Source organism: Rhynchophorus ferrugineus, unplaced genomic scaffold (assembly GCF_030347505.1).
Source record: "Rhynchophorus ferrugineus isolate W39M unplaced genomic scaffold, kcgeb_rfMv2 rfM2, whole genome shotgun sequence".
NCBI lineage: Eukaryota > Metazoa > Arthropoda > Insecta > Coleoptera > Curculionidae > Rhynchophorus > Rhynchophorus ferrugineus.
This window is the reverse complement of record NW_027472581.1, coordinates 38,745,444-38,772,558: the sequence shown is the minus strand read 5'-3', so window position 1 is coordinate 38,772,558 and position 27,115 is coordinate 38,745,444. Positions and strand designations below refer to the sequence as shown.

General features: G+C 30.8%; 2 protein-coding genes and 1 non-coding gene across 4 annotated transcripts in view; all 3 read left to right on the top strand.

Moving 5' to 3' along the window:
- The window catches only part of LOC143190834 (uncharacterized), an 86,274-nt gene extending 64,515 nt beyond the window's left edge, over positions 1-21,759 (top strand). Inside the window, exons 12-15 of the mRNA XM_076395400.1 lie at positions 91-236; positions 10,259-10,406; positions 13,148-13,369; positions 18,929-21,759. Coding sequence (XP_076251515.1) covers positions 91-236; positions 10,259-10,406; positions 13,148-13,369; positions 18,929-19,055 — 643 coding nt within the window. The 3' untranslated portion in view covers positions 19,056-21,759. The remainder of the gene's footprint in view (positions 1-90; positions 237-10,258; positions 10,407-13,147; positions 13,370-18,928) is intronic.
- Positions 573-644, top strand: TRNAQ-UUG (transfer RNA glutamine (anticodon UUG)). Its single transcript has one exon. It is a non-coding gene; the product is annotated as a tRNA-Gln (tRNA).
- A 182-nt stretch (positions 21,760-21,941) lies between the features above and the next one.
- On the top strand, positions 21,942-26,700 carry LOC143192057 (annexin B9). Of its 2 annotated transcripts, none has more exons than XM_076397527.1 (8): positions 21,942-22,102; positions 22,183-22,353; positions 23,844-24,048; positions 24,250-24,329; positions 24,541-24,657; positions 24,717-24,889; positions 24,943-25,084; positions 26,500-26,700. In XM_076397527.1, exons 1-8 carry the CDS (start codon positions 22,091-22,093, stop codon positions 26,545-26,547), a joined length of 948 nt encoding a protein of 315 aa, XP_076253642.1. In that variant the 5' UTR covers positions 21,942-22,090; the 3' UTR covers positions 26,548-26,700. The 2 variants fall into 2 exon arrangements, with proteins under 2 accessions (XP_076253642.1, XP_076253641.1); XM_076397526.1 differs by having other exon boundaries at positions 26,497-26,700.
- The last annotated feature ends 415 nt before the right edge of the window (positions 26,701-27,115 follow it).

The window sequence follows — 27,115 nt, the reverse complement described above, 5'->3', positions numbered from 1 at the left end:
TCTGTTTTTAATTTAACAACCCTCATATAATATTTATTACTTATACTTAACCGTATTTTTGATTATTTACAAGTGAATTTAATTTATCAGGTCTACATCATCTACAGGACAGACGTGTGAAACCGGAAACCGAATAATAGTACACACCGCTTTGTATACAGCTTTAATCTGTCCTGAACAGACGCTGTCAAGAGACAAGATGGTTGAGGTTTTCTCTGAAGGATGGAATATTAAAGGTAAATAACTAATTATATTTAAATATAGGACATTATGTTCAGACATTTTAATGTAATAATAAAATATATATATATATATATATATATATATATATATAGATATTAATCTAATATATATAATTTATTATATATAGATATTATAAAAATAAGAAGTATTATTCGATATTAAAAAATCCAAAATTATAAAATGTTACTTCACTAAACATCTAAAAATAATTTAAATGAAAAATATGTCCACGGTTTTACTATTACTAAATTTTTTATTTATTTTATTACATTCACTTATTTTGACCCATAAAACTGTTTTTCTACTGTGTGCGGAAAATTAAGTAAGAAGGTTCCATGGTGTAATGGTTAGCACTCTGGACTTTGAATCCAGCGATCCGAGTTCAAATCTCGGTGGAACCTCAACTTTTTTTATTTTAATTATATTTATATCTTTTATTTTGAACATTATTGAACTAAATTTAACATAAAATGTAAATATTCTTTTTCATAATCATATACAATCTAATAAAATATATTGCAAACCTATCTCTGTCTTTGTATCGAGGATCATGTTTAACTTGAATTCGTGAATGGAATAACTAGAGGATGTAATAAAAGGGAGAATCGGTGAAAATACGTGAAACGATACCTTAGAAGCACAAAGTTCGCAGAAAATTTGAACAGTATAAAAACGTGATGGCGATATGGGTATTGGGAATTCATTCGAGAATAAAAGATAAAAAATGAAATCTCCCAAGAATTTCTACTATATGGGATGGAACCTTAGAATGAATAAATAAAATTTTATTAGTGGAGATATGATAAATTATGTATGTAGTGGTTTTTGTTTGCCATTTGTTTGCTCACTTAATAACGTAACCTCTCATTAAAATACCATGAATAAAAGTACCATTCAATTCAACAATAAATTAGAGATACGACAAAAATGTGTTATCTTCGTTTAATAATCGTCTTTTCGCTTTTTAGATTGAATTAAACTATTTCTATCTATACTGACAAATCTAAACCATTTTAAATATGTTTATAAAATTCTTATAATCTATTCAAATTTATTTTGCACATACGTCATTTAAATTTGTGACGTCAAAACGTCGCAATGTTTCTGCATCAACTCTGAGTTTTTTCAGTTTGGCTTTGACATGACAATTCTAATCTATATAAAATAATTGAACAAAAATGTCAAATATAATTTACTTTAACATTATAGTACATCTAAAAACTTCAGTTAAGTATACAGCCACAATAGTTTATAGGTTACAGTTATAACCTCTGACCACTAGTACTTTCAAGAATTTTGCATACGTCTGACAAACGGACAACTTTGACAGGCTCATTCATTTACGCTTTCGAACTAATCAAAGCTTATGTATGAGGATGTATAAGATAATATAGCTTATGTTCCTCCGTAATATATGCATTACATGTACTGCAAAGTTAAAATACATTACGTTTTATAACATTATTTTATTTATATTTGAATTTTGTTATATATCAAATCTAAAATAAATTAAAATACATAAAACATTAAAGTTAAATGCGGCAACTTTGCAACGTTTTGAAGCCATATATTGAGATGACGCGAGTTCACTACTATTTTGGCTAACTACTATTCTATTAACTACTATTAAGACTAACAGATTAACACATAGACATATTTTTTTATTCACTATAATCAAATTTGCGTTCTTTGAATTATAGATTCTATTAAATAAACAAATTAGCATAAATTAATACATAAACGAACCCAAAAAAAACATGTCCTGAGATTGTTTAAACTTCAACTCCTTGGCAATGAGCGTGATTGATGGTAATACAATTCAGTAAATCTTGACTGTTTGTGTTGTTGCCGAAATTCCGTAGCAACCTTTAGTAAAATGTCCGCAATTTTATTGAGGCACTTCACGAAATTACTTTGTATCGTTGCTTATATTTTGACATTGGCTTAATAAAGGCTGTAGAATCACAAAATTTTTATGTTTCCTACTTCATATTTTTCAACCAAGATAAATCTGATTCAGCGGAAATTACTGATAAAATATAGCGATTATACAATGCTCTAAGCTATGCACTTATTTAAAAATCCTTAGTGCAGGCTAATTTTAAACTAGGTTGTTGTTCCCATTTAAATGACAATACGTAAGACCGAATACCGATTTACCGATAAGTAAATACCGAAATGTAATTACCGGATATTTGATGATTACAAACATTAAATATTATAATTTTAAAATGAAATTCATTTGATTCGACATTATAAATTATATGCAAATTTTAACAGGTCAACTGAAAAGTCCCCGACCTGGCACATAGATGGCACCACTAAAATTAAATCCATATTTTTGTAGTTAGCCCAAACCCTTAAAAGATGCCTGTCTAAATTTTACAGCTGTCGGATCGATCATTAGTTTGTGAATTATACCAGAAATATATTGAATGAAGCAATTTTTGTTTTTGTCAAAAAAACTGGATAAAAAGGAATTTTGCGTGTTGATAAAATATTGCTTTTTGAAGGGAAAAATACAGTTGAGGCAAAAAATTGGCTTGATGCCGAGTTTCTGGGCACTGCCCCAGGAAAATCAACCATCAAGAATTGGTATACTAAGTTTAGACGTGGTGAACTGAGCACCCAAGACGGTGAATGCAGTGGACGCCCAAAAAACGTTGTTAACGACGAAGACATTGAAAAAATCCATTTTTGGATTGGAAAATTTTGAATGACCGTAAATTGAAATTGAATGAAATATCTACACTCAGTACAATGAAATATAGACACTCTAAAGATATCAACTGAACGTGTACATCATATCATTCACGAATATATGGGTACGAGAAAGCTCTGTGCGCGAGCTCACTTTTGACCAAAAACAACGACGAGTTGATGATTCGGAGCAGTGTTTGAAGATGATCAAGTCTCATAAACGCGAGTTTTTGCATTCATATGTGACAATGGATGAAACATGGCTCCATCATTTCACTCCGAAGTGCAATCGACAGTCATCCGAGTGGACTGCATACTATGAACCCGCTCCAAAGCGTGGGAAAATGCAACAGTCGGCTGGCAAGTTTATGGCGTCTGTATTTTGGGATGCGCATAGAATAATTTTCATGTACTACCTTGAAAAGGGAAGGACTACCAACAGCGACTATTATATAGCGTTACTGGACCGTTTGAAGGACGAAATCGCTGAAAAACGGCCGCATTTGAAGAAAAAGAAAGTGCTGCTTCACCAAGACGTGTCGTGTCACAGGACAGTGAAAACCATGGCCAAAACCTTTGAATTAAGCTCGAATTGCCTCCTCATCCACCGTATTCTCCAGATCTGGCCTCCAGCGACTATTTACTGTTCTCAGATCTCAAAAGAATGCTCGCTGGGAAGAAATTTTCGTCGAATGAAGAGGTGATAGCCGAAACTGATGCCTATTTTAAACCAAAGAACAAATCATACTACAAAAATGGTATCGAAAAGTTGGAGCGTCACTATAATCAGTATCACCGTTGAGGGGAATTATGATGAATAAAAAAAAATTCTAAAAAATGTGTTTTACTATGGCAGACCGGAGACTTTTCAATTGACCTGTTAGTTGTTTATTTTATTAATGTATATATGTAGTATATACATAAATAATCAGATCGTTTATATCCAAATTACGCAACCAGCCTCCCATAACACAAGTTTACAAATTCGATTCAACTTTTGGATCCAATTAGATGAAAACGTTATTGGATGCCCTGAACTCAGATCTTTTCCCAGTTTTTGAGTTCGCACATAGTGATACAACGTTACATTAAACATCGATTAGGGCTTGTTTTTGTGCTCAGATTATGCTTCGGAACGTGTGAAAATGCAAAGACAACGCTGCAAAGTCAATTCAAAGTGACTTTGTTACGTTTGTGGGTATTATATACTCGATAAATGTGGAAAAAATATTACAAATGCACCAAAAGATGCGTATTTACAGTATTTTGTTTTTTTTTGTACTAAATACTGGCAAGCCCTGGGCACCGAAATTGTTTTGTAACGTGTGCAAAACTATGCTGTACAAGTGGTCACTTAGTGAAAATGTATACTTTTCATTTTCTCGTTCCAACGTTATGGAGAGAACAGATAAATCATGTAAATAATTGCTAAATTTGCTCCATTACTCAATGAACGTCGTTGGTATAAACGCAAAAATATGGCACATTGTAAATATCCTGATGCATCAGTATCGAAACCGAATCCACGTACGGACAGTGATCCATTACCACTTTTTCCAAATTCAAGTGCAAAAAATGCCTTAAAAACTTCGTCTCCATCACCAGCGAGTAATGAAAGCGATATCTTTATGGAAGAAAAGTATTTAATTTTGCAAAGTCAACTGAGTGATTTAATTCGCTATTTGGATTCATCGAAACAAAAAGTAGAATTGCTTGCGTCATCGTTCAGGAATAGAAACATCTTGACCCTAAAACACTAGTCGCTATATAAAGAAATAAAAATGTAGAAAAAAGAAAATGTTGAAAATGTTTTGCTTTCTGCAATGATATCAAAAGTTTATTTAATGTGATGAACACCATATGATTTAAATGAATGGCGTTATTGATAGTTGGTTCTAAATATGTTACAGTTTCAAACGGCTTTACTCTAAATTGGAAATAAAAAACCATCCATTCCGACTGCTCACGCAGTACAAACTAAGGAATGCTACGACATAATGCCAAGATCAAACACAATGTAAATCATTAATGGAAAATTTACGGCCATCTAAAAGTTCAGAAATAAATTAATTATACTTAATTTAGAAATATTAATTAATTTACATATTCTTTACAGGATATTGATCTCTTTGTTAAGATGAAATCTGGATTTACAAATTTTTAATGCTTTTGTGTCTGTGAAACAACCGTGCAGTTGATAATCGTTATGTGAGAAAGGTATGGTCAAGTCGTACTCATTATGAGCCAGGATAATGAACATGTCCTCTGTACTACTTGTACACCACTTTAAGAACTTTGTCCAAGCGCTCAATCGCAAAAGACCGGCTTTCTAATACTTATCCTTGATTTAAAGCTTAAACACATTTCAAAGGTGCATACAAATTTACATAATTTTTATCTAAAATAATATAGATATTTTCTTATAGTGTTATTGCTGAGCTGATGTGACAAAAATTCGGAAGTAATTTAGTATAAAAACCATTCAGTTTACTTTTTAAGCACTAACCTTATGACATGAGACGTCATAGAAACAAAGTAGACAACTGTTTGTATGGTATAATGATTAGAACGTTATGCTCAATTTTTAAACATTGTTTCTTTATTACTATTTTTACTCATACGGGATGTAGTTTTAATTAGGCTATCCATTGTAATACTTAATAAAATAACTGCGTAATTTATTGAGTAAATATCTATAATAACACTAAAAAGGGAAAAATAAAATATTTTTAAGATGAACCGATTTCAAAAATAAATAAGGAACTCACTAAAAATTAAAAAATAATCAAACTTAGATTTTTAACTCAAAAAACGTTATAAAATAAAACATGTACATAAAAATCGTAATAACTAAATAAATATAAACAAAAACCTTATTTAACTTATCTACTACACGTATTTTATATTCTACTATATACACACAATTTAGCTTAATACCTACCTAAACCTACTTATTTATTTACAATATTATTTTAATTACTGCCAACTGATCAGTTTGAAGTCGGTGTCGGTACCTAAAAAATCTAATGATCCAGGTTTCTAATAAATATTAATGAAACGAGAGGGTATACCAGGAAATAGACAACCAGGCAATAAGCTAATTCAATTATTTCACGCGCTGCATAGCATGTAGCACGGTCTTGTTGAAAACACATGGCGTTCATTCTTAATCAACCAGAGTCATTTTAAAAAAAGTTGCTAATTGTCTTGCCCATGGCGCCAAATGGCTGTTCATGCACTATCACTAATGATCTCACACGCGCTGCTTTAATATAACATTGAAACTGCTTGCTTTAACAAATTGTTTTAGGGTTCCCCAATTCTCCAATTACCGTCTTCATAAATGGCATAGTTAAATGAGAGTTCCAACCATATGTTATATGACATTTGCGAATTAAAGCCACCAACCTTTCATTATGTTTTAAATATTGTTCACCAATGTAAACACACGGTTCTTGTTTTTAGTACCCTTTACTTCACAAATTCCGGAAAAGTCAAATCGTATTAAAATTTGTAGACACTCTCTATATTCAAATGTAATCAAACCCACTCCCAAATATATAGAAATACGAGCCACTAAAATACAAATTCGCATAAAAGTAAAGCTAGAAGTCGTCAAGCGCTTTAAAGACAGTTTGAAAATGTAATTGTAAAAGCAAATGTATTTTATTTTTTAAAAGTGGTAATTTTACGGTAGCTTAATAATGGATAACTATATAGCAGCAATAAACAGATATATGGGAATTAGTATATGAACGTTATCATCAGGATATATAATAAAATATTTTTAACAAAAACATTGAACCGACTTCAAAAAATAAATAAGGAACTGACTAAAAATGAAAAAAATAATGAAACTTAGAGAAGATGGATAACACAAAAAAAAACCTTTTAAAATAAAATATCTACATTATAGTCATTGTAATAACTAAATAAAAATAAACAAAAGCCTTATTTAACCTACCTACTGCAGATATTTTATATTCTACTATATACACACTATTTAGCTTAATACCTACCTAAACCTATTTATCTCTTTATAACATTTTTTTAACTACTACCAATCTGACTACTTTGGAGTAGGTGGTGCCAAACAGTAATATTAATTTAGATTTGTTTTGTTGGTAATTGAATTTTTTGTATATGTTACAAAATTATATTATTATTTTTATAATTTTTGGGTTCGGCACCGACTTCAAAGTGATCAGTTGGTAGTAGTTTAAATAATATTGTAAAACAGATAACAGATAAATACATAAATAACAGTGTAAACAGATAAATAGATTAAGGTAAGTATTAAGCTAAATTGTGTGTATATAGTAGAATATAAAACACGTTTAGTAGATAGGTTAAATAAGGCTTTTGTTTATTTCCCTTTAGTTACTACAACGATTATTATGTACATTATGCGCCCTCTTTCAAATAAAAAACGAACATACATTATAAGTGATATATACAGCCGAACATAGAAACTCCTCCCTTTTTGAAGTCGGTTAAAAATAATTAAGTTATTACTCACTTGGCCATAAAATAAAATAAAAAAAATTGTAGTTATTTAACTAAGGAACCTCAAATTTCACTAAAAAGCTTTAATATTATTTATAAAACGAAAGATGAAAACGTAAAAATTATTCAATGTTATTCAAAAGTATCAATCTATCAACGTTTGGTAACACAGGAATTAAATAGAATATAAAAAAAAATATTATAAGTAATTTATTATATTAATTGACACAAACAAGTAATCAGCCTTAGTTAATAAATCCCTGAAAGTCGTAAAATAGAGATTTAAACTAGAATTCATCTTAAAGGGTACTCGCACACACTTATATGTAATTTACATTAAAAATTTATAATTAGATATATTTTGTATTAAGTTCCCATATCCAAAGAAGCTGTAACAACGCAAAATGACATAAAATAATAATTAAAGTGCATGATTATCCGTGCATGATTACAAATATTTAGTGAAATGTTATGAAGTGTATCTAAAAGCAACGGTTTTATAAATGATAATAAAAAAGCAATTAACTGGTTATTCTACCACAAACTTTCTACTTCTCTTTTATGTCTAATTAAACCAAAATGTGGCGTTAAACTTGAATTATGCTGACTTATGAACATCTAAAACGGATATCTCTTTTTATGGTCCAAGCTATTGTTAGCTCTTACCCTTAGGAAATATCTAAACACAAAATACGACTGTATATAAAAAAACTATATGTTTTTTACGTTAAAACAAATATATAGTTCCACTGTCAGACATTTAAATTTAGTTCAAAACTATCCAAATATATAAATATATTTAAAAACTGAAAACAGAACACGGTGAAACAACACAATAACAAATTTTCAAATATCACAGTCAAATTTAAATATCCGAGATGTGAATAAACGTCATGAGAGCACCCAGAACCTCCTAAACACAGGTCGTACCCAATAATTTCATTATCTCCTTTCGTTAGACGTTAAAGAATCATCCTTTTTAATCATTATCACTTTTCTAATATATCCTAAAAACAATTGTAGAATTAACCTCTTACTGCAACCCTTTCTCATGTTTTAAAACAGGGACAGAAAAGTCTCGGGCCTAACATATAGTTGGCGCTCGTTTTGTTACATTCTCCATTGAAAAAGTTAGTACTAATCTTCAAATGAAAGCTGTTAAAATTTCATGATATTCTACTCATAATTTTGTGAGTTACTGTGCTAAAAGTGACACTACTTTTGTTATTTTCAAAACAATGGATCAAAAACAATTTCGTGTTTTAATTTTACTGTTCAAGCGAAGCCATGGCTTGAAAAGTAATAAAAACTCCGCTTCATCAGAAACAATAATAAAACTTTGATTTGATAACTTCAAACTTGGTCGTAGAGACACCGATGATACAGAACGCATTGGGCGTCCAAATGAGGCGGTAACACCAGAAAATATCAAAAAAATCCACAAAATCGCTTTAAATGATCGAAAAGTGAAGTTGCGTGAGTTAGCTAACATCGTCAAGATATGAAAAGAACGTGTTGGAATGAGAACCATGAGAAACCTCTGTTCAAAGTGAGTGCCGCCTTTGCTAACTGTTGACCAAAAACAAAAACGTGGTGATGATTCTGAGCACTGTTTGGCCAACCGGAATTTTTGCGTCTATATGTAACAATGCATGAAACATGCAAACATCATTTCACTCCGGAATCAAAAACCATCGTCATCTGAATGGACAGCAACTGATAAACCTCGTCCAAAGCGCCCGAAAGCACTACAATCGGCTGGAAAGGTTATGGCCTCGGTATTTTGGGATATGCGTCGTGTAATATTCATCAACTATCTTGAGAAGGGAAATACTGACGGGATTACCAACTGACTACCACTTTCAAGTCGTTGGCGAGCCGAAACAACAGAAAAATAATAATATAATTTTGTGACTATCTATACAAAATTAAATTACCAATTAAAAATCAAAACAAATCTAAGTTAATATAACTATTTGGAATGTATATATTTTGTTTTTAAACATTTTTTTTGTGTTAATAATCTAAGTTTGATTATTTTTTATATTTTAGTGAGTTCCTTATTTATTTCGTCGGTTCAATTTTTTTGTTAAAAATATTTTATATACCGTATAAATTGAAGCCAAGATACCTTAAAAGATGTTTCTGTGCAATGCTTCTTCAGCAAAAATATAGGAAAGGTTTTTTGCATTATATTATTAACGGTGATGAAAAGCGAACTCATTACGATAATTGAAAGCGAAAAAATCATGAGGACCACTTCGTCATGAATCAACATCAAGGGCAAAGCCTAATATTCACGGCTCCAAGCAAATGCTCTCCATTTGGTGGGATCAGCTTGGTGTGGCATACTATGAGTTATTAAAACCTAATCAAACCATCAGTGCGGATCATGAAAACACAACGATGTTGTTCTTCAACATGATAGCGTTCGACTACATGTTGACCACATCATACCAGACCTTGCTCCATCTGATTACTATTTGTTTCAACGTAAGAGTCTTAACTTCCCTGGGCCGCACCCCACTTCATACAAGAGTACCAAAATTGGGTCGATTCCTGGATAACATCAAATGATACATCGTTCTTTCGAGTTGGAATCCGTAAATTGACTGAAAGATGGGAAAAAGAGACTATCGACGGACATTACTTTAAATAAAATACATTGTACGGCAATATTTCACAATAAAGTTTCATATCAAAAATCCATTAAAATTAATATATAGGTCTAATAGTTTAATATAAGATTAAAAGTATTTTGAAATACGATTAAAAGACACAAAATTTATTGTATTATATTTCATTACAGGAAATAATCAAAATGTCATCGGCCAATGGTCCCTAGACAAAGTGGAGATTGACCGCTTGGGCAAGGAACTATCTCGAACGATAGTTGTTGAATTTTATGGAAAGGAACCTGGAAATTACCCTGTTATGTGGTTGGAGCTATCTAAAAGGTTTGAAACTTTTTAAGTGCATTTATTTATTAATGACAGTTTGTTTTGTTATGTATTTCTACATTAACATCGATTTTTTATTATCTTCTTTGTTATTTTTGCTAAAAATGTTGTCATAATATAAAAAAACATTCTAAAATTATTTTCTCCAAACATAATAATCGTTATATATTCATGCAAAACTATTTAATTTAATTCTTGTTTATTTCCAATGCTCTCTGTTTACAGCAAGCTCTTAAAAATAACGAAATATATTACCGGAATCTCAAAGGTTCTATTATATTCCGTTCAGCTTCAAGACTTTCCAATAAATGAGGCGATCTCTGGCGAAGCTTTTACCTTTGAGCGCTACAAATGAAAATTAATGGAACTTTTTATATGCCAACACTTTGCATCCAACACTTGTAGATTTTCGATAAAAGAAAACATATTAACGCTTTCGAGTTATTCCTGCCTATCATTTGTTATGAGAAAATATTAATATTTTTAGCAAAAATATAAGACGTTGCTATATTGAAAGTTCCTTTAAAGTATTTTAACCTTATATTAAGACAGTCTACTAATTTAAAATTGTTACTTTCTATAAAATACACTTTCAAGTTTACTAATTTCATAGCAAGTCTTCAAAATTAGGTATTATGTAGAAATGATAATAAATATACCAGGAATAGACGAAATAATATGAACATTATATAATATTGTCACTTCGAATCACAGTCGTTATGGGTTCTAAGGGGATATGGCTCTGAATCAGTTTGTTGGAGACGTAATATGGGGCATCGACGATGACTCGAAACACTTTCTATTCTGAAACCTCTGGAGGATGGCTATGTTAGATTTGCTAGTTGTATCCCACAGTTCAATACCATAGGTCCAAATGAGCTTAAGTATTGACTTATATATCAAAACCTTGTTATCTAATGATAATTTGTATTTACGCTCTATCAACCAATACCTTTTGTGTAGTTTAAGCCCAAGCTGTTTGCGTTTTGTCACTATATGTTTTTTCCATGTCAAACGTCGATCAAAATGCATTCTCAGATATTTAACGTTGTCTGCTTGCGGAAGTTCATGATTATTTAATTTTACTGAGAGACAAGTTCTTCTACAAAGGGTGAATGTCACATGGGTAGATTTTGTCTGATTTGCTTTCATACGCCACGTTTTCAACCATAATTCAACTTTTCGTTTTCAACAATAATTCGACTTTGTTAAGATGAAGTTGGAGGTTTCTTGTGGCTGATATTCGATCATGGTGTGATGATAAAACCATTGTATCGTCAGCATATGTTGCAACAGTAACATTTCTTGAGGTCGGTAAGTCAACTATATATAATAAATATAACAATGGGCTGAGAACACTGCCCTGTGGAACACCCGAATATATTGGGTTTAGGTAATACATTGACCCGTCACCCTGACGTCACCCTGTTTCACTATAAAATATCTGTCTGTGAGGTATGATTTCAGCCGTTGAAAGTGCGTATGGGGCAAAAGCTTTTTCAATTTAACATGCAGTCCAGTGTGCCACACCTTGTCGAAGACCTGAGATATATCGAGAAATGCAGCAAAGCAATATTTTTTATCGTTTAAATTTTTGCTAATATAGTTGACTAATCTATGTATTTGTTCTGTTGTTTCGTGTTTATTACGGAAGCCAAATTGATGGCCTGGAATAATATTTCTAATAGTTCTTTCCTCTGCGATTATTTTGAGTCTCTTAATGTATAGTTTTTCAAAAAGTTTAGAGATCACAGGTTACAGGCTTATAGGACGATAAGAGGAGACGTCTTCTGATTTTTTCCCAAGTCTTAGAATCATAATAATTTGAGTCACTTCCCGTGTAAATAATACAATGCTTATGTATTGCTACGAGTTCATAAAACAAGCGATCGGTGAAATGTGTGATCTCTCAAACTTCTACTTCTTCAGACGTTTTACTTGTAAAACATCATGTGACAACATAAAGCTATCGTGTCAAAAATGAAAATAGATCTCGACACTCACTTAAATAATATTGCTATAAAGCTAGTATTTATAGAAAGGCTGTGGTTGCTATATCCTTTATAACGGAAACTAATGCTAAGCTGCGAAAGAAGTGGTGCAATGATCATGAAACTTGGAGAGTTGATGATTAGAAGAATATGACATGGTTAGATAAATAATCGCTTACGGGAGAGATTCTGTTATAATTTCGGTCGCAATATCGTGGTATTGAGCTAGTGCTCTCTTTCATATTACTGATTGGATTACTGTGAATGAATATCCTCAAGAATTTAGTTCTTAATATGACTATCATATTGTTACCAAACAGTGCCATATTCCAAAATGATAATGCGCCCATACACATAGCCACTTCACCACTTCAGTCTTGGTTTGATAAGCATCAAAATATCAACAAGCATCATCCTTAACCAGCATAATCGCTAGACCGCTATATCCGACATATGTTAGTTGAACCATTGTGGTAAGTTTTAGAGCAGAGAATGAGTAGTAGATTTCTATCTCCAACATCATTGAAACAATTGTAGAAGAATGGGACAACATTCCATTGGAAACTATTCAGACACTATACCACAAAGAGTTGCAGCTACTTTAGAAGCAAATGCTCAGAGCCTTATTAATAAATACATATTTTGTATATATCAGTTTCCTATTATTTTGTCTATTACCAGTATGTAGAAATTATAACAATGTATAATATAAAACTAGTAAATTATTTAGAAACATTTTCTTTTCAGAAAAGACATTCCTCCGAATGGTTTAGGCATATTTATGATCAGACCCGATCATTGCCAGTATCGATGTCCAGAGTTAGATGCTTGCATCAATTCTTCGGTATGGTGTGACGGACGAGAAGATTGTCCTTCTGGTGTCGACGAAGCCATCACCCATTGCTCCATCTTGCTTCAGTTGCCCCCTATATATTTATTTTTTGGATCATTAATTATTGTAATATGCAGGTATGTCCAATAATAGTCAATAATAGAAGAATGATAATGAGATGCTCCCGGTCTGAATCAATACGTCGTTGAAACAGCATTTCTGCATCTCTTTCGTAAAATAATTTATAATAGATTTTTACTCACACTTTTTGAACACTTCAATTAAAGTTATTTTATCGCTTGTAAGATCCGTAAAAGTAACGATTAAAGCGGGAACAATTAATTGATTAATTTATATTAAACGAGGAGTTTTTCAGTCGACATATATGCTTGCGTGTATTTTTTTTCAGTTTAAAATGATTCTTATTGAGAAAAATTGCTGCAATATATGTTAATCAAAATATCTTCCATAATTTTATACACTTGATGACGACACAGTGAATAAACTGAAACTTCCTGGCACACGTTCAGGCCATGCTGCATCGATCTGATCAAGTGGTAATCAGAAGGTGCTATGTCCAGTGAGTATGCTGAATGAGGCAGAACTTTCCAGCTACAACAGTATATTCTTCACAACTCTTGCGGCGTTGTCATGCAAGAGGATGACTTTGCGCCTGTGACTCATTATTGCTGGTCTTTTTTGTAACAATAATTCGTTTAATTTTCACTTTCACTCAGTCATTCTTTCATTCAGTTTTAGCAGCTCGGAATAAACGACATCTTGCTGATTTCACAATATGCACAGCAAAAATTCATGACCATGACTATTCTGCTTTGATATCCATGTGGATGACAAAGGATTTTTGCCTGACAATCAATGAGATTTATAGAGTAATAAAGAGAAATCTCAATAGGGGTCGATGGAGAAAAGTTTCGCTACGTCCAATATCTAAATGGGGCTATAATCAACCATTCAAGTAGTTTGATTGGTCAGCTTAAATCTCTTTTATAGACACCTGTAAAAGAAACATTTTGCTGTGAAGACATTTGATTGGCGCTTTGATAAAATTTGCCATGCAGGTGCGGCACGTGCCAATCCTAACATTCCATTGACCAATGAAATGTAATCAAAAACAATGTAATTTCTGAAAAAAATTATTAAATAAAATTCAATAAACCCAGTTGCTAAGTATAGCATGAGATATTGCCTTGCCTCGAAACTGTCGTTTGTTACATATTCACTTGGATACTTAGCCAAAATATATGTTTTTAAATAAATTAACCCCTTAACAAAATTGATGCTACTTTTATAAGTACATCTTTATGCAATGTATTTTAACACTATTCCAATGTTGATTAACTTTACGATACAAATCTTTTAGTGTAGTCACAATTACCTTCATATTTTTGACATTATTCTATTTGAACACATTTTGGGTTTGTACTTTATAATCTGGCTAATATTCTTACATCCATTGCCCATTTGTTCATAACAAGGTGTAAAATAGGTTAACTTTCAAAAAAACAGTTCATATATATATATATATATATATATATATATATATATATATATATATAAAAGCGCTATTATTTACTTTTGCTCTCAGAAAATAGCGCTCAAAATAAAAACAAACGGGTCATAGAAACGAAATGAACCAATCAAATGCCTCCTCAGGTCTTTGGATGTTTCCCATCGTATTTAATCATGATGATCATCTATCTGAGGGTTTTTTCAGAATTTTAACTCGTTTTTTTGTCCAAAAAGTCTTTTATTATCTAAAAACTTTTTTAGCCCCTCAGAGTGACATCTAACTAGAGAGTAGAGAAACATCAAAATAATTAAATATAATGGTAATGTGAGGTTTTACCGGTGATCAAAATACATGTAAACACCTAAGATATACCAAAAATTATAAAAGCATAGATAAATATCGCCGTAAATATTTTATTATTTTATCGATTACAAATAAAATTACTAGATACTACAATCACATTTATTCAATAAAGGTTTCATTATCTCACTGAAATTCAATTAACAGTGTAGAAACTAGAAACGCAATCTAGAAACGTTTAACAGCTTCATAACCAATATCCCTAATTTTAAATGGTTTGTCAATATTGCAGCGCTTTCACACTATCGATAATCGACTACTGTTGTTCAAGATCTCCGCATGATTTAACTAAAATTCTAACCTAGCAGCGCCTCAATTAATATGGCAAACCTATCTATCTAAAATTCGCATTTCATTCGCCTATTATACAACGTGAAGAGGAACAGGTCCAATTTTAAGACAACCAACTTGTGTGAATAGAATACGAATAATTAGCGGAAACTATCAATTTTGCAGTGATTGTAAACAACGTTACTTGACTCCATTGTATTAAATACGATCCAATATAATTTGTGATATGTTGATCCTAAATAATATCAATTAAACCTCTAACAAACTATTATAAAATACATAAATTTGATTTTAATGTAATTGATTTTATTATATAGTTATTTAGAATGGAGTGTTTTATTGAAGGAAAAATAATAAATAAATATTTGTTAACAATAGTCGTTTTCAGAAGACAATCTAATTATCCAGATCTGTAATATTAATTTTGATACAGTGGTACTGTTCGGGCATGTTCTTTATACAAATAACAGGTGGGGCAAGAGACCCGCTACCAATTTGATTGTGCGCCATCATGGTTATGTGACGTTTAACTCAGTTTCGCTTTAACCATTGTATTGTGTAGGCGTTCAAATGTTATTATGGATGGATGGCAAGAACGAGCAGAAATAGTGCCTCCAGTGTGTCCGATGCCTCACAAAACCACAATTTATCGTTTACATGTGAATTTTCGACAGTACGGTACGACAGCAGACAGGTCTCGTTTTGAAAGACATCGGATATTTCGTAACGCTGAAAATGTGGCACTGGTGCGTGATAGTGTTGCAGAGTCTCCTGAAACATCAATTCGGGGACATAATTCCCAGTTACACATGTTTGCACGCAGTTTAAGGCGAGTTTTGAAAACTGATTTGAAAATGTTTCTGTATAAAATTCAGTTAGTCCAAAAATTGCTACCGAAAGATCCTGATCAACGAGTTGAGTACAGTAATGCAATCCTAAGGCTGTCTGGTGAAACAGAAGATTTTTCGTCTAAATTGATAATAAGCGATGAAGCCCCTTTCCTTCTTAATGGCCACGTCAATAAACAGAACAGTCGGTTTTTGGGAACACAGAATCCTCAATTAATTCATGAAACATCATTGCATCCACTAAAAACAACTGTATGGTGTAGTGGATTCATGCTGGAAACATCATTGGTCCCTATTTTTTTGAAAATGATCAAAGTGTTGCAATTACTGTTAACGGTAACAAGACATGATTCGAAATTTTCTTGTGTCTGAAATGGAAGAGTAAGAACTAGACGATATGTGATTTCAGTAAGATGGGGCCACAGCACATACAGCTCGTTCAACAATTCAATTATTAAATAACGTTTTTCCACGAAGACTAATTTCGCGAAGTGGCGATTTAGCATGGCCAACCAGATCTCCGGATTTAACAGACTTTTTCTCATGGGGTTTTTTAAAATCAAAAGTTTATGTGAATAAGCGCCAAACTATTCAACATCTTAAAGACCATCTTCACCATTTAGCTGATAAAACTTTTCAATCATAATGAAAAAAAATGTAAAGACCAAATACACTTTTTATGAAAACCAAACTTACTTATCTTTTCTTTGAGCAAAGTTATAGGCAATCAAAATGATAGTGAGGCTTTTGCCACGTTGTACAACTGAATTACTTAACAAATATATAGAATACATTTTAAAAAGCCTAATTAATACATCTGTCACGATTTGAAAATTGTCCAACTGCTACGAAAATACTTATTCATTTGTCAGAAAATCCTATCTGGCTTATTAATTGTAAATTGATTTACAATCTACTATTGAAGTGATTTTGCATCAAATCACCGTGAGAAATAAAAAGTGAACCCTCTGCGATAACCTACACCATTTAAAGTATGAACGGCCATGCATCAGACTAAAAGATCAAACCGAGTATTCATGACAGATGCTATTGCTATGTACCTGGTGTTACATTAGCGTATAGTATGTAAATCCAACGAAATAATTATTAAAATACATTCCAGCCAATAAACAGTTTTCCATTTAGAATTATTAACTTGTTCAATGTAATCAGGATCGCTCAAAATTGCAGTTTCGACATTATTCACTTTCGTTGTTTCACTTGAAAAAACCTACAGCCGAAACACATCAAACACTTTTAGAAACGTAGGGCGATGCTGCACTATACCTCTCCAAATTGTCAATTTTGGTTTCAACAATCTTACACAGCTCAAATTCTCAAAGAACTTTCAAACAGATTTTCAGCGTGGAAAAAAGATAAACGTCATAACTAATAGCATAAATACTAACAACCTAAGGGTGCTTAAATTAATAAAATTGGCATTTTACTACATAAAATAACAGTTTTCCATTTAGAATTATTGACTTATTCGATGTATACAGGCACTAGTCATAGAACTGTAGGAATGTTCGTCTTGTCAGTCGGAATGTGTGGATGTTGGCGCGATTGCTTGTCGGAACACTCACTACTATTTTTGTGAAAGGAATTCGCACGAAAGCAGAGAACACCAGCTGAAAAAAAGCTTGTCTATTTCGATCTCAAATACTACATGTGTTCGACGGGAGGATGGACAGGACATTAGGTTAGGCTAAGGAAGAACGGAAGTGGTACTGCTACAAGGGGTAGAGCAAACAAAAGCTTTTATAGCTGGGAACCGCATTGTACCAATCCACCAGTGTCGCTAACTTTTGAAATTATTGTAGACGTAATAGTGGTAGCCCAAAGGCTTGTAGCAGTTGCTACAGGACCCTCAAAAACCTACTGCCGAAGCCTACTTTTAGAAACTTATGGCGATGCTACTCTATTTCACCCCTAATTGTCGATTTTGGTTTCAACAATTTAAAACAGGAGATTGTTGTATCAACAAAAGACTAAAAAGCATAACTCACACTCTCAAAGAACTTTCAAACAGCTTAACAATTCATAAAATGACGAAAAATGGCTAACACATAGTTAAATTGATTGAAAATACCATTTCGAACCATTTCAACATTGCGGTTTCATTTCTTTCCATGCAAATGAGCACCTCACCAAGCTGCGTCTCATTTTGCGCCTGGCATCATAGAAAGTCATAAAGACTTGCTATGCATATGACGGGAACAGCAAAGTATAATGAATTACCAGTTGCTAAAACTGATTTAAATTGTTAATGCAGATACCTGCCGACGTCTATTGAACAAATAAAAGAATATATTATTGCAAAAAATATCAGCAATAAGAAATAATAAACACAAAAGTCATTCTCTTGCATGAAGACAATGAAAGATACATTTTTACAACTCGAATGATAATCAGTAAACTCACCAGACACCGTCTGATTTCCACTGGTTCAGATCGATGCAGAAGAATCCTGAAGAAGTGCGAAAATCCATCGCTGTCAAACTAACATCGCTTTTTCGACACGATATCGCCATGTTGCCAGAAATTTGGAAGAATTTTGGCTTTTTAAAGTAAAAAACTGATCATGTAAACACCTAGTAATATGAATGTTTCCTAAACATATGATTTAGCTGTTAAAATAAATACTTTATTATTAATTGTTTCAGTATTGGTCTGGTATTTATACTTTGGAAGATATGCCGTAGAAGGCCAAGATCAATTCTGCAGACTCGTCTTCAAAGCTTGTCGTCGGACACTGCCATCATTGACGAGAAAGGTGTCATATGTAGCTGACAAAGCGATAATTCTGTACGCTATGTTGAAATCGATCGCGTGACGACAGTGTGACGTTTCAACTTCCCCAACATAGCCTACAGAATTGTTAAAGAAATTCTATTTTTTGATATTCTTCCAGCAGTATTTTGAATCGATAAAATATTTATTTTTAACACAAACATTTTCGAATTGAATTAGACGAACTGAAGTGCATTTGCATCATTTCAGTTATAACGTTATGATAAGTAAATTCGATCAATTTTATGTAGTTTTATTGCTGCCGCTCTTTTATACCATTTTGTAAAAGTAGAGGTCCAGAGGTAATGGAAAAGCAAGTAGTAATAGACATTATACTTTTTATAAAATTTACTGAACATTTTAACATTTTATTTCAATCATTTATTTCGTTATCATTCTCTAACTTTATTAAATCAACATACAAAACTACAATAAGTCACTAATGAAATCAATATCGTGAACTTCCACTCATATTCCATAAGTTTTAATAACAGTTTCAAAATTTTCCATCATCCAGCATTATAACTGTATTGGTAGCTACTAGAAAAAATAAGAGTTTAAAATAGGGTTTTAACAAATAACGAACATAACCATTTCATATGTATTTTGGGTTGTCTATTGATAATATTTTCTGTTACTTCTGTTGAATTAGTAAAGGACCAAATATTTAAGCGAATTTTATAGTGTTGTGATTCGTAAAGAACTAGTGCTTCTCGAATAAAGTCTTCAAAAGACTATTACAATTTTGCATATTAGTTTTAATTACTAGAGTGTACATACATATAGAACAATTAAAATATTGCTATTTTTACCATTTAATTATGATGATGTGTAATGTGTAATCCTTATTTGAAGCAACAGAAGGAATAACTGTATAATAGGAGACAAATTTCTTTTGGGCCTTTAACTAAATACATTGTTTTGTTTATTTTCAAGACTAAAATATATTTATAATATCAGATTTGAGGGATCTTCATATTTCAATAATACTTCAAGCTCTTATTATACAGTGTACTTATTTCCATTGTTACTATTACTTATGCTATATGTTCATATAATTTACACTTGTTTAACTTAACTCTTTTGTATTTAGGTCTAAATTACAGATATGCAACAATTTTTCTTTATTGTAACATTTGCAGGGTGAAATGAAAACTCAGCAACAGTAGCTTCATAGATAAAAATGTAGTCAATTTTAAATTATAATAATATGTAACTATAATAAGATTAAATTCTGTATATGTTTAATATAAACAAAGTCTTCCCGTTCAGTTTAATTTTGATCAATTATTATATTTCGGTATCGGTTCTGTTCTAATTTATGTACAGCTATTTGAATATAAATTAGTTAGTTAAAATGGTTATAATCGATAGATTTTAGACAATTCTAAATGTATGCATATTTAAATAATTAATTTTCACTTTTCGTTTGGATAAATATTATTAAAAAAATAATATAGAATGATACATATAAAGAGAAACAATCAAAATGCTATTATCAATCTAAGAAAAATATATTAAGAGTAAAATATTATTATTTAAATATGTATGCGTTCTCTTAGACAAGTACTGTACAGTCGGTACAAGAACTGATTAAGCAGGTTGATCTGTAAATATATTCACTAGAATAACTAATCAAAACTAGAAGAAATTTAGAGAATCATACTGATAATTTTTGGCCAAAATATTTTTCTTGTAAATAGGGCTCTGAAATGTTATATTTGTTGAAATAATTAATGACTAAGACACTTGTTAAGCTATACAGCAATTTTTGATTTTGGCTTGAATATATATACTTTTTATAAAAGTAATATAAGATATTGAACTAATACGATTGGACATATATTTAGAAGTTACATCATCCTATTTTCTAACTATGTGATATTTAAGTGAAGCATTAAATGTCTGAAGGCGATTTTGTTAAAGATGGTGGGATATATTATGCATATCACTTCTATAATATAAGAACTGCAATAGAATTACTGCCCTATCGAAAAATATGTAACCAAATTTTTTCTTTAACATTTGACATGTACAAACTTTGTTAGGCTAAGATAATAAGCATATTAAACATTCATTTTTAACATTAATTAAAGATTTATTTACACGATTAAAATACCACCACTAATATTTCAGTATTTCAACATAACTATTAATATAAAATTATATAAAGTTATGTTTTATGTGACTAGAAGTTAAAACTATAAACAAAAACAAAAGTTTTACATGTTAAATATAGGGCTTCTGAATTATCAACATTAAATCATTCAAGTTTAAATATAGAAAATCAAAATTTCCATTAAACTAAATAAAAACGAACATTATTTGTACATAGAAGTTAACAATAATTATTTTAGCTATTTGTTAATAAGTAGGTCGTCAGGTGGACTGACAATAAAGAAACATTAGACTCTTTTTTAAAAATGAATTATGAATCTTCTCGCCTCATACTAGATAATGCAGCCAATTTTAAATATACGTCAGTTTATAACTAATCTTTAAACCCGTTATACTAACAATTGGTTAGCATTATCTATATGACTAAAAATTTTATAATAGAATACAGTAGAAATTTTTTAGAATAACTTTTGTTACCAAAGGGAGAGTATCTATTACTGAAAGAGTTGTATTAACTATTGTAAAATTGTGATTTGTGACTGTTGTGAGAACATTGAATAAAATATTTTAAAAAAGTTAAAATGAATTGGGATGTTTTAATATATTATCCCTCCAACCGTTTCAGAATATGAAAAATAACATACTTTGTATGACAGAATCCATATAAGCTCTGATATATCACATACCGAAATGTAAAATGAAACAGATATTTATATATCGACAATACTGTATTTCGATAGTCTCCTACCTTACTAATACGAGTCATGACGCGCATGATCATCGCACCGGCAGACGAGAAAAATAATTGGTGTTGTAGAGAATTTTAACGTCTAGTTTGGAGTTGTCTGGTCCGTAGAGTTGTCGTCGTGTCGTAGTGTGTTACGATAATTTATAGGAAACAATAACATACTCCAATAATGGGGAAATCTGTAAGTATATTAGCTATTGTTAATGCATTTTTAAGATTTAATTATATAATTTTAATAACTTCCTAATTATCCTATTTCAGCCTACCGTCTTTCCCGCTGATGACTTTGACGAAGAATCAGACGCGAGAGCATTAAAAGAAGCTTTCAAGGGCTTTGGAACTGACGAGGACACTGTCATTGAAATTCTTGCGAAGCGTAGCAATGAACAAAGGCGAAAAATTGCATCTACATTCAAAACAATGTACGGAAAGGTAAAGCAATCGTTAATTATACATTTTCTACTAGAAATTCTACTTGAAAATTACAATGAATTATGATTAATTTAAAAATGCCATCGTAAACTATGAATCATTCTAGCCTTGATTCGTAAAATGCAGGCGATTCTAGGAATGTGATTAAGGAAAATCAATTTACATATTTGTTGATATTTAGTTTTGTTTATATAATAAAATGCCAGTATATTTTTAACTTTTTAAATTAGGACAATGACACTGTTGGGCTTGTCGCACAAGACAACAATGGCAGTAATGTTTACGACTGCGCTCTTTTGCTTATAAAACTTACAAAATAATTTAATAATATTATAATTTACATAAAAATAATTTATAATATAATTAAACGTAATAATATAATATATTTATATGTATAGAAATGATATTTGATATCGCCGTGGAAGCATAATCACTAATACATTTAACTTATCATTAAATGAGGATGCACTTTAATACATTACTTCTAAACGCGAATATTTCTTATTTATATCTCTATTTACTGTTAATCTTATCTTTTTGTTATAATATATAATAATTTAATTATGGCGCCATATATTCAATTTTTAACTTTATTACCACAGTAAATTACCAAAGCATCATAAAAGTGAAAAATATTTGTTCAGAACCATGCGGCAGTATTAAATATAACGCGATATGCTTCATGTTTTACTAAGAATAAAAATGGGTTATAATCGTTTCAAATTGATCGGCACAGTAATTATATTATGTTTGCTGTACATTTTCATGGTATAAATCAATTCTTCTTAAAAGTATTAAAAGACAGCAACAGAAACAACATGTAGCATGATATTGAACCTGACAATTGTAATACGCAAGTTATAAATTGTTTTGTTATTGATTTCTTATTCATATTTTGTCCTAAACAAACTATAATACAATTACTTTATGTCAAGGTGTATTTATTGTACAAAACATTACAACACTACGTGATGAAGCATAATCCATATTATAAATTATTTTAACGTAATTTTGTTTTACCACTCGCATTTAGCTATAAATAAAATATGAGTCATTCATTCCATCATTAAGTAGGCTTTCCAACTTTCACTTTGAAATCAGTTTCCCTATTTAGTTTTACTTTTGTTGGTGTATCAAAATTAAAATCAAATTTTATAAAACAGTAAGTAAAGGTTTTGGTTTAATGTTTTTATTCAGTAGCTATGTTGGGAAGTGTAAATATCCTGAAATTTCAACATTTAACCGCAAATACAGCGTTGCCAGAATACTGCAAGACATTTTAATTATCTTTATTAGAAAAATATCCAATAGCTGCAAATTTTAAAATTAATTATATTCCAATATTTAACTCGATTAGCCATCAATGTTTGTTGAATCACATTATTTTGCCGTTCATTTATATTAATAAACAAATACTTAAATTAAGTCACATATTAATATTTAAATGATACCGAAATATAGTAAGATCGTTGAATTGAAAATGTTTGTAGGATCTCATTAAGGAATTAAAATCTGAATTAAGAGGAAACTTCGAAGATGTTATGATAGCTCTCATGACGGATCCTATTGAATACCAAGCAAAACAATTACATCACGCCATCAGTGGACTTGGTACAGATGAAGCTACAATAGTAGAAATTTTAGGCATCCATGACAACGAATCAGTTGTAGGCATTGCTAATGCTTATGAAGGACGTAAGTACTTAAATTAATAAATTAGGCAACTTAGAATACCCAACAAACATCTAATGAAAACGTTTTTTTTTAATCAGTTTTAGAAAATTATTTTTTGAAAAAATAAACGCAAAAGCCGATAAGTAAATTAACAAATTCTTGTAGACTTTAAAGTTCTATTAATATAATATGAATAATTATTAAAATAGGGAATTATTTCAGTTTATCAAACATCTCTAGAAGTTGATATTAAAGGAGATACAACAGGACATCTCAAACGGCTATTAGTTTCTTTAGCCAATGTAAGTAGTTACTAATTACAAAATTCGATAATAGAAAAAATTAGCAATTCCTATTTCTCAAAACACTTTCTGAATAAGGTGATATATAACATATTTAACAAGTGTAAATATAGTTTTAGAACATTGTTACGCAAGAAATCCAATTTAACTATTTTGTTTGTATAAAATTTTAGCAGTATACTCTATTTGAAAATTTTATGAAATTTTTTAGGGTAACAGAGATGAGTCGGATGAGGTAGATGAAGAAGCAGCTCGAAAGGACGCTCAGGCTCTTTTACAAGCAGGCGAGTTGCTTTTTGCTGGTACAGATGAAAGTGTATTCAATATGGTAAGAAAAAGACTAATTGTTTGACTATTAAGACCACTATTTTTATAATCATATTATAGGTTCTCTGCCAAAGAAATAGACCACAACTGAGAAGAGTATTTCATGAATATGAAGAAATAACAGGACATTCAATTGAAAACGCTGTCGAAAATGAATTTTCTGGAAATATTAGAGATTCTATGTTACAGTTAATTCACTGTGTCCGCGATCCCATCGATTTCCTTGCTACCAGGTAATATTAAAAATGCTGAACTAAAATCGTATTTAGCCTATATTCTGTTACAGATTGCATGATTCGATGGCAGGAATTGGTACAGATGATCGAACATTAATAAGAATTATTGTAGGAAGATCAGAAATTGATTTGGGTGAAATAAAAGAAGTATATAACGGAAAATATGGAAAAACTTTGGCAGAGAGAATTGAAGTAAGTTATACATAAAATTGTTAAGTTAATATCATGCACAGCTACCATTTATTTATCACATTATCGCTTTTTGTAGCTTAATGCTCAGACAACAAAACTAAGTGACTTATTTATACTAAACTAAATTATTAACCAAAGTAAAGCCTCCAAACGTTTTAGAAAAATTTCAACCTTGCTATTGTATATGTATTAGGAGAATCACTTAATTACTTTAATTCTTCATTGTAATAAACATTTAAATATAAAAAAATATTCTTCATCATTTTCTATAACATATTTCCTCTTTGTCAATGTTCTGATAGCCTGTCAGTATTGAAAGTGTTTTGCCATACTACATATTCAGAAAATCTGTATGATTTTAGTCTGTAGTTAACTACGACAGATGGCGCTGCTAGACAATTTACGATCTAGATGACTGCTTTTATGACTTTATTTGGTTTAGTAGATTATAGTACCGTACTCCCTATTCAACCCACCAACGACAGGGTGTTGATTGTTCATAAGACCAACGAACAAAACCAATAGATTTCCAATACATCCAATTTTCATTATAATTGGATTAAAAAAACATGTTAAATTTTTCTTCCTATCTTGTGTACCAATCCACTCAAACTGTTGAAGCTACTCTTACTCTTAGGTCAACTGCAAAGTTGCAAAGTGAATCCAACTGATAATTTGTGATGCCCAATTATGCTTGAAATAGCATGCCTTTCTGAATTGTTTTAAATTAAAGGATACTATGGCAAAAATATTACTAATGCCAAACAAATATCAAAGGTAAATATGCATACGTTTTAAAAGGTGTACCTTTAAAAATGCAATCCGTCGTATACGAACAAGTACATCAAGTAGATCTGCCTTAATCTAAAGTGTATATATAAGTAAATAAAACTGATTCACTGGCAAACAAACAACACAGGTATATAGTAGAACGCATTACAGATAGGGCCAAATGCGATCCCCGATCTGACATCATTCGCAAAATCGATTAAATAATTGGACAATATAAAGACTGTCAGAAATCTGTCAAATATTTTGTTAGTACGCACCTAAACATTGCACTAACCACCGATTATTACTAATTTTAATGCAGACTATAATAAACTTTTCAAATTAAAAGACAATAATCATCATAAAATATTAATATATAATGAATATCAAATAAATAAATTCCCTCCTATGCGAACAAGTGCGCGCTTACCAGAACTTAACCATAAGTCAAAATAAAAAACTAACAAACATTAAACTGGACTTTATCTCTTATTTCAATAATAGTCCACTTTCAAGGTGAAAGAAGTTACTAAATTCACATCTTTTTATGTACAGATGCCTTGCTCACATTTATGCATTTTTTTCTTTATAGCTTTGGTCACATCAATTTATTTATATGAGCTAACTGTTTTATTTTTCAGCAGGATGCCTCAGGAGATTACAAGAAAACTTTAATTACTATTGTAGAATAGGCCTATGATATTTATGTATTTGATACAAATTGCACACGTTTGCCTTTTTCATTGTAATAATGTCTGTTGTATTTTGTCATCATTCGTTAACACGTTAGGCTTTTGCCCAGTTATTTATAGAAATTATATTTAATAAATATTTTAATTAATGTATACTGAGTTTTAATTTCCATCCAAATGTAATATTTGAGTAGTTGAAGAGGCTTAAATAGCTAAAACATACTAATTAAACTATAAATAGTGGGAATACTAATTTTCCATTTAATAGTGTTTAACAAATAACAATTAGTAATGAAGTGGAGCATCATATTAAAAGTATATTATAATGTATATAAGAAATAAGTATACACACATAAAGGTCACGTTTCTCTGTAATTCCTACTTCACTCTAGTTGATCTTTTAAATATACATATATTTATTCTTGGAATTCAAGATTGACCTTAAGGTTAGCTTTTGATTAATTTACAGGGTGTAGGTAATATAAAACAAAATTAGTTTTGAAATTAAATTCAGGTTTTATTATAAATTATGTTTTTGTCATTATAATTACATAAACATTTTAGTTTT